Below are 9,122 nucleotides of genomic sequence, written 5' to 3' on the forward strand. Positions count from 1 at the left end.
TGCAGAGCTGCATTGCTAGAAAGAGGAGCAGAACATAAGAGCATAGCGTCATGCCAAGGTCATGCCCAGTGGAGGCCAGGCTTTAGTTTGGTAAGTGGGCACTGGCATTGGTGTTCTACAAAAGCAGAATTTATAAAATCTGGTGCACAGCCTCCCCTGGCATGTCCCAAGGCAAAAGCCTATAATCTGATGATGAAAATAAGAATCCTTGAGTTTAGGAGACACTGAGGGACAATCCAGAGTTTTACTGCTCTCTGTGAAAAGGGGCAGTATGCCAGGAGGCTTCAGTTGTAGCATTTTCCAGTGCTCAAACACAGGAGGATTGATCCGTGCTATGGTACTTCTAAAACTGCATCCCAAAATGATTACTCTCATACCATTTAACTGAGGCTATATTACCAAACTAATTGATGTTTTTTTTTTTTTTCCATAAGTTTCCCACTCTTTTAGGTGTGGTTCTAATGTCTAAATGACACCCTCAGAAGCATCTGGTGACGTTTTGGGCTCTCTTCTAAGTGATACCGCTTTAGCATCACATAAGCACTTCACTGGAAGCCAGAACTTCTGACTAATAGGTTCTCTTAAAAAGATCCAGCTTGAACACTTAGGCCAAATCAGAGCACCTTCTCTCTTGTTTTCCTCCTACTCAGTTGCCTTGGAGAAAAGAGTTAAAATGAAGGTCCCTAACAGTTAAGACTGTTGAAATTATTCTATTTTGTAGTTCAAATATTGCAATTCCATATTTTTCTAATACATCTTCCTATACTTCCTCTTCCAGGTACTTCGTACTTAACAGATATAGTATGGTGGTCTGGCACTATTGCAAGTAAGTATTTTAAATGGCTTGCTTTTATTTGAAGGAAGAAGTCACAGTTAGAGAGTGTAATGAGACATCAGGAAGTCTTGGTTCTCATCTTGAATCTCACACTCTTTGTCACAACATTCCCATCCCTCAAAAATATCCCACCTTCAGTAAACTCTCAGTCTGGCTGCTGTGTCTGATGATGTTTGAGAAGGCAGAGAAGGGATAATCCCAAGTCAGACATCTGTCCAGATTTCTGAACTGTTGGTAGTTGCAGCCCTTGGCAGCCATGTGCTGATCTGACTCTGAGTTCCTGCACGGTTTGTGTCTCTGGACTGCACTGGTCCCCACTCAGTTTTTAATAAAAGTCAAAGCTGAAAAAGAAACTGTCGCTCTGCACAAAAGGGCTCTTTGAGCATATGTTAAATTTTTAGATCAGAAAGCACTTAGCTAGTCTCAACTGAAGAAAAAAAATCCTTTTTGATTTCTAGTTTGACACAGTTTCATTTTTCCTTTTAATCTACAAGATTAATGTGAAGCCTTGTGTGGTGCTGATATGAGATCAGTGTAATTTCGCTCCTGGTATCTCTACTCAGGCTAAGTTCCCTCTCTGATGTGAATCCAGAGCATGGGGAGCAGTGAGCTTTCTCCTGCAGTTCAGCCCTAGTTCTACTCATGAGCTTAAAATCCTATCCCACTTTTAGACTTTAACCCAGCCTTTTGCAAATTATTTGAAAATGTTCTGATACTGTTTCTGATAAGTATACACAGCTGTTTGTGCCCCTTGTTTCACAGCAACAAGGTAAGTCTGTTTTTGTTGTCTTCAAGCTATGCAAAAGGAATGGAAGCTAATAGATCCCTTGAAGGACAAAGTTCACAGCAAGTGTAGAAGCCAACGGAGCTTCAGAGGAAAGTCCTCAGCTAATTTAGCCTGAGCTTATTTAGTACTTTGTCATCTTACTCCTCTGCCAGAATCACTACTGCCTAAGTAGCAATAAATCCATGCGTTAATTTCTGTTGTTTATTGCTCATGAGGTTCCCATCTTGAAATTCAGAGCAGAAGGAGTTAAAATGAGACAGGTTTTATTACAGGAGTTTATCTTGGTGAATCAGAGAAAACGATTTCATGCTTAGAAGAGCTGACAGAATTGAATGAAGGCAAAATAGCTGAAGGGAATGGTATCAGCTGGCTTTTGTCCAGTAGCTAGGTGCAGGTATTTCAAAACAAAGCCTCAGTAAGTTTCCAAAGGAGCCAAGGGAAGAATTGCTTAAGGATATGATAGATTCAGAATTGCAGTAGAGTCAGAAACAGCAATAGCAAGGGCCAGGTAGGCACCTATGGGATGCAGAGGAAGGTGATGTTTGGGGAGTAAACAGTTATCAGGGAGAGATGATAGAGCTGACATCATTTTCTCAAGCAGGGAATTTGGAGTTTGGATGACTAACAAAACCCACATAAACTCTATCAACTTCTTTTCACAATATTTGTTCAGATGGTGAACAAGCATTTCTGTGTTGGCATGCTGACTCAGCATAACACTGCCTAACCATTTTGGGGCCTTGGGATCCACTGGATTACTGAAGACTTCAAAGGAAGGGCTACAGATTCTGCTAAGGGACTTTTTCTTACACTGTAGTCAAACGAGTGATTGCGGCATGTGTACAGGTATTTCAATTAGCATTAAACTAATTAATTGGCTAATTAATTAGTTTCAGTGCAGGTTTTGAAAGCAATATAGATGCAGCTGAGTTTTATAGCGGATACATCTATGTTAGTGTTTTATTGCAGATGGGGAATATACTCGTGAAGTGAATCTGTTTATCTCCCCCAGCTGGCCTTTATTTCACATCATGGAGCAGTGTTGGAGCTCCTGAACTGGTCTTTAAGATGCAGCTAGGCTGGAAGATGCACTGTAGGAACATGCCTAATGCACAGCAGCTGCAAATAGACTTCCAGTCCAGGGGAGAAGGCTGAAGTCAGTCTGAAACAAACTCCTTGACATAGGTAGAGCAGACATTTTTTTGCTGTACAGATTTACTCCTGGTCTCCTTGCTAATGTAGACATGTCAGTGTGCATCAAGGTTTTTGTGTTGCAGTAACTTTGGGTATATTTGCCCTACTTTAGTGAGTTTAAAGGTTGGTGTGCCTTCAAGAACTGAAGCCATGTCTTGACTTAGAGCATTGATGTATCTGGAGAGGAATTTCTGTTCAGAGAGGACTGGACAGGTCGGCAGCAAAGGTCCTGAACATTAGGTAGATGGTAACAATTACTGAGATTCTTTTTTTAATTAGTCTTAATTAGTCTTGGTCTGTCATTTATGGTGGCAAAAGACTGTTACTATCACTCCGTGGTGATACTGAAAACCTGTGGTAAGTTCAGTTGCCTTACAGTATGTGCTGTTTGGCTGAAGCTTCAAGCTTCAGAGACCTAATTTATGGATCAGTGTTGGTGCCATCTGTTCGGGTTCTTCCTACAGAAAGTTAAGGCACCTGACCTCCAAAAAAAGCAACCTTTTGTCAGAGTTACTTGGAAGGTATGTAATCTGCAGAAACACAGCACGCTAGCTGTGCCCTGTCCTCCACTTAAGATCTGCCCCAGTGCCTTCAGATGCCTTGAAGATAATGCCAAAGCTGCCACATACCTCTGATGAAAGGCAAGCCCGAGGCTGATAGGCGAGTTACTCTGTTCCCAGGGGCAGGGAGGCCAGAAATGCTGCTCATTAACTTCTCTGGCTCACTCCTGCACTTACAGAAAGCCTCAGTGAATTGAATTAGTATAATTTTGCCACACTCCGCAGTTTTTAAGTTTGTTTGTCTCCTGTGTAGGTTACAGAGGTCTTCAGCTCTACGGCTAATGTGAGCTAATTTGGTAAATTAATGTTTGCACTGTGCTTTGCAGGTGTAAAGAACAGGATGATGGTAATGATATTTGATGCTCAAGGGCGATGGCAGCATGAGCATAAAGACAGCTTGAATTCTTGAAATGTTCTTAAATGCTTGATAATGGCCCTTACTATCAACGGGAAATTTGACCTGTATGTAATCTGTGTTCAGTCTCAAGGTTCTTGCATAGTTACAGGGTCTGTGGTAACTGGCAAGCATCATGTTGCCTATTATAAACTTGCCAGCACTTGCAAAACCATCCAGCTTTTCTTTTTAAACTGAAAACTTGAACGCACGAACTGTTTGTCACAGCTGTGATGTGCAATAGTGTGCTACATTTTGGAATTTGATTTTATTGGGGGAAAGAAAAAAATACCTTTGTGAGGCTGTTATTGTGGCTTGTCAGGGATCTGTTTTTTTTACAGTGGTCAGGAATCATTTCTGATGTTATACAGTGTTGTGAAAATTTGATGTGGTCTCCTGTACATTGCAGAGCCTTTATTTATGTGCCTAGCATTTGATGATTAGATTCCTTTCCTCAGTACTTTCCTTATTTTTCCCCAAAAAGTAAAACTGCTGTTATAAACTATAACTGACTGCATTCACGTTACATGTATAATCATGGGTTATATATACTTTTACCCTTCTCATAGAAATATTTGAATGTAATATTGAGAAATTCAAAAGTGATCCATGAGTGGTTCTAATTTGTAGTCTTATTTATATTCAACTAAGAGAAGCTGCAAATGAAATTATTTATTGTGACCACTTGGATCATCTTGTGTGGCAAATATAAATCCTGTGTTAACAAATAGCTTTAAAATATGGAAAAATTCCAGCCATTTTTTTTTAAGTGAAAAATGAACAGAGCTAAGCAAATCTGTAACATCTGTTTTCCAGTTAGATCAATCTTTCCCAAACAGCATTGGGTAAGTTTTCATTACTTCTTTTCACAAAGGGATTTAAAGGCTTATTTCTGGTTCTGTTGACAGTGGCTCTGGGTCAAATAGGTAATTTCTTGGCCTACACTGCAGTCCCAACTGTGCTCGTGACGCCCTTGGGAGCTCTTGGCGTTCCATTTGGGTAAGGGTTTGCTTTTCTTTTTCTTATCTGAATGTTGTTACTACTTAATAAAATGTCAGACTCGGTGATCACTGGAGTTCCACTGAGGATGTCAGGCTTTTGACTGTGAATTATGTGTTATAATGTCACATTATAACATGGGCGGGGGGGTGGAGACAAGACAATGGTGAAGAAAGAGATCCTGAGCATCTTCTGCTTTAACTATCACCTGATAGTGATCTGTTTTCTTTCCACTTTTTTTTTTTTTTAAATTTCTTTCCTCCTTCACTGTGGTCATACTGGACTCTTTTGCCTATTCTCTTATTCACAGTTCCTTTACTATGTAGATCTTTCCTTTTGATTCACATTCTTTCTCTCCTCTGCTGTCCACAGCCCACATATGTATATTGATGCCGAGTTTCATTTAATTGGATCTGGCCCCTTTCCTTAAGCAAGGGAGTCCCTTGCATACACATGCTCCCAGCTTCTTGAATGTTATGTTCATGGAAGGAGTGGTGGGAACAAAGTCAGTGAGTGTTCCTAGAAGCACTTTAATATGCTACTAAATGTTTTGTGAATAGCTAACTGTTGTGAATCTACTGCAGTGAAAAAGCACAATTCTTTAAAAACAAAGCCTTGGGATTTTTCTGTTGCCTACTGTTGGCTGCTGGATTGTGTATTCAGTGTAGACTGCTTTGTGTGTGTTTCATGACTGTCTTTAGTTTTACATGCTATGAAGCATGCTGATGGTACTCTACTTATTACTTACTATTTTATCCTAGGCCACACTATTTTGTTTATTTTGGTCAGCTCTGTGTCTGAGCTGAGCCCTGGGATCTTTGTAACCCAGGCTCACTTTTATCTCATAACTGCATAGCATCTATAAAATGGGATTTCATGACAGCTCACTAAATTGTTAATGGGTAGATCTCTGCCTCAGGTGCCAGATGCCTGGTTTGTGTATTTGGTTTTGGGGGGGCATAATATGGTAGTGGTTTTTTGAGTTTTGTGATTGGATGAGGATGATACATGGAGGATTGAGTAAGACAAACTGCAGGAATAAAAGAAGTCAGAAATGTATTCTGAGGATCCACCAACATTTGGTCAAAGGTCTGCCAACGTTTGATACTATTCCTTTAAGAGGGAAATTCCTGTGGCACATCACTCTTAGACTACTATTAACAGAATGCATTTAAACTTTTAATTTTCTTCCTCTTTGTGAAAGGTCCATTTTAGCTTCTTACTTACTGAAAGAAAAACTGAACATTCTTGGCAAGCTGGGATGTTTGCTGAGCTGCGCTGGGTCTGTTGTTCTCATCATCCATTCCCCAAAGTCTGAGAGTGTAACGACTCAGGCTGAGCTTGAAGAGAAGCTTACAAATCCAGGTACATTGTCCTTTTATTATCTCATAATGATTTTGTAAGACTGATCAAGAGCATGCAGGGGAAAGAGGCTTATCACTTCCACCAGGTAGGAAAATTGACTTCTGAAGGAAACAGGACATGAGAGAGGCAAAGCAGTATAGCTTTTTTGTAAAAAAAACCCTATGCCTTTCTGTACTTGTCAGATTTATTGATACATGTGTGCAGAAAGGAAAATGTGGATACTTTTGAAAACATCTTGCACTGCAAGCTCAGTACAATGGCCTGTTGAACTTGTGATCTTCTAGAATTATGAAAAAGTGCTACTTAGAGGTGGAAGGTATGATTCTAGGATCTCAGTTTAAGTTGTTTTATTCCATGGTAGGTTGACCTTGGCTGGATGCCCAGTGCCCACCAAAGCTGCTCTATTGATTTCCTTACCCAGCTGGACAGGGAAGAGAAAACATGAAAGGCTCATGGGTCAAGATAAGGACAGGGAGATCACTCAGTAATGATTGTCACAGGCAGGACAGACTTGACTTGGGGAAATTAGTTAAATTTATTACCAATCAAATCAGAGTAGGATAATGAGAAATAAATCCAAATCTTAAAACACCTTCCCCCTACCCCTCCCTTCTTCCCAGGCTCAGCTTTGCTCCTGATTTCTCTACTTCCTCCACCCCAGCAGCACAGCAGGATGCAGAACAGAGTAGGGGGGCTGCTGTCAGTTAGTCACACATTGCCTCTGTTGCTCCTTCCTCCTCAAGAGGAGGGCTCCTCACACCCTTCCCATTCTCCAGCATGGTTCCTTTCCACAGGGTATAGTCCTTCAGTAACAGACTGTTCAAGCATTCATCCCCCATAGGGTCACACGTCCTGCTAGCAAACATGCTCCAGCATGGCTCCTTTCTCTATGAGACCACAGGTCCTGCTAGGAGCCTGCTTCAGCACAGAATTACCACGGGGCCACAGCCTCCTTCAGGCATCCCCTTCCTCTGGTATGGGATCCTTCATGGGCTGCAGGTGGATAACCTGCAGCCTACCTCACTATGGTCTTCACCACAGGCTGCAGGGGAATCTCTGCTCCAGTGCCTGGAGCACCTCCTCCCCCTCCTCCTTCACAGATCTGTGTCTGTAGAGTTGCATCTTTCACATATTCTCACTCCTCTCTCTGTCTGCAATTGCCCTTGCGCAGGTTTCCCCCCCACTTGCCCCCTTCTTAAATATGTTGTCACAGAGGCACCATCACTGATGGGCTCAGCCTTGGCCAGGGCCAGGCCCATCTTGGAGCTGGCTGGCCGTGGCTCATCAGACATAGGGGAAGCTTTTAGCAGCTTCTCACAGAAGCCACCCCTGTAGCCCCACACTACCAAAACCATGCCAGGCAAACTCAATATAGGTCTGTTTTTTAATTCTGCATTTTATTTTAATTAAAAGTTTATACTACATGCCAGTTGTGTTCCAAGCAGATTTCTTTGCACAGTAAAGGTGTGTAGAAATGCACTGAGACATGCTGAAATGCCTATTCTCTCTCACAGAGAATGTGAAGCCCCACTAGCTGCTGGAGGACACATACTAGTGCTAATAAGTGCCAGACCCACTTTTATTTTTCTTGCATAAGAGTTAAACTGCCAACTATTTTTTTCCTTTAATCACTTTAGATGAGAGAAACTCAAACCTAATACTATCAGCTATCAAAAAAATTTCCAAACAAAGAAAAGAAAACAAATACCCTGGTCTAACTTTACCATTTCAATCTGACCAAAGTGAGTGGGAAATACATTTCTTTAAAACTGTAAAGCATGAGATGTTTTCCACTTGTCTAATCTTGTACTGATGCCATAATGTAGATGATATGGCCTCCCAGTTCTTCCAGCTCTTCCTACTCACTTTAATGGGGTCCAACTTTGTTTCAGCTCTTTGCTATATCCACACCCCATACATTACTGAACTGGTTATGAATGAGGTGTTATCACTGCTCTCTGTCACAGAGGGCTTTAAGGAGTATAATCCTGGTGGAAGAGAGAATAATAATAATAAAAAAGCCATCTTAAATCTAGTTCATATATGTGACTGTGTGTGTTTTACTTCATGGTTTGTTTTACCCAGAGAACATAACATCAATTACAGATGCCCACATCTCTAAAATCTCAGTGGCTTGAATCTCTATTCAGTAACAAATCTTACTCCTTGTGTATGCCTGAAATTCACTGGTACGACATGATTTACCTGCTAAAATCTTTAGAATACCAAGAGTTGTCATCTTGCTCTTATCTTGTTTTCTTTTTGTTTTCCAGTTTTCGTGGGTTATCTCTGCATAGTGCTGCTAATGCTTCTCCTGCTTATCTTCTGGATAGCTCCAGCTCATGGACCTACTAATATTATGGTTTACATCAGTATTTGCTCTCTGTTGGGCAGTTTCACTGTTCCCAGCACAAAAGGCATTGGGTTGGCTGCTCAAGATATCTTTCACAATAACCCATCAAGTCAAAGGGCTCTGTACCTCTGTCTGGTACTTCTGGCAGTATTAGGATGTAGCATTATCATTCAGTTCAGATATATCAATAAGGCACTGGAATGTTTCGACTCCTCTGTGTTTGGTGCCATCTACTATGTTGTGTTTACCACCCTAGTCCTGCTGGCTTCAGCCATCCTTTTCAGGGAATGGAGTAATGTAGGAGTGGTAGATTTCTTGGGAATGGCTTGTGGATTCACCACCGTATCTATTGGAATTGTTCTTATACAAGTTTTCAAGGAATTCAATTTCAATATCGGGGATTTAAATAAACCTAACATGAAAACAGATTAAAATACTTTTTGAGGGGAAACTGGATGGCTCAGGGAAGAATGCAGAGCCTTTCATTTCTAGGTCACTGGTTCAAATATGATTCAGGTTGGGAGTTACCAACCAATTTGGTAACCACCAATTTGGTGGCCTATATGAAATGAATTGGACACCTCCATCCAGTTTCAAAGGAACAGTTGTCCATGTACCCCAGCTGACACAATAAA

General features: G+C 41.1%; 1 protein-coding gene across 1 annotated transcript; it reads left to right on the top strand.

Moving 5' to 3' along the window:
- Positions 1-778: 778 nt before the first annotated feature.
- On the top strand, positions 779-8,919 carry NIPA1 (non imprinted in Prader-Willi/Angelman syndrome 1; the record flags this gene model as incomplete). Its single annotated transcript, XM_008947886.1, has 4 exons — positions 779-826; positions 4,679-4,769; positions 5,974-6,134; positions 8,408-8,919. Coding segments are annotated over 4 exons (812 nt in total), but the record flags the coding sequence as incomplete, so codon positions are not given.
- Positions 8,920-9,122: the final 203 nt, after the last annotated feature.

The sequence above is a fragment of the Merops nubicus genome, unplaced genomic scaffold (assembly GCF_000691845.1).
Source record: "Merops nubicus isolate BGI_N331 unplaced genomic scaffold, ASM69184v1 scaffold38149, whole genome shotgun sequence".
Taxonomy (NCBI): domain Eukaryota; kingdom Metazoa; phylum Chordata; class Aves; order Coraciiformes; family Meropidae; genus Merops; species Merops nubicus.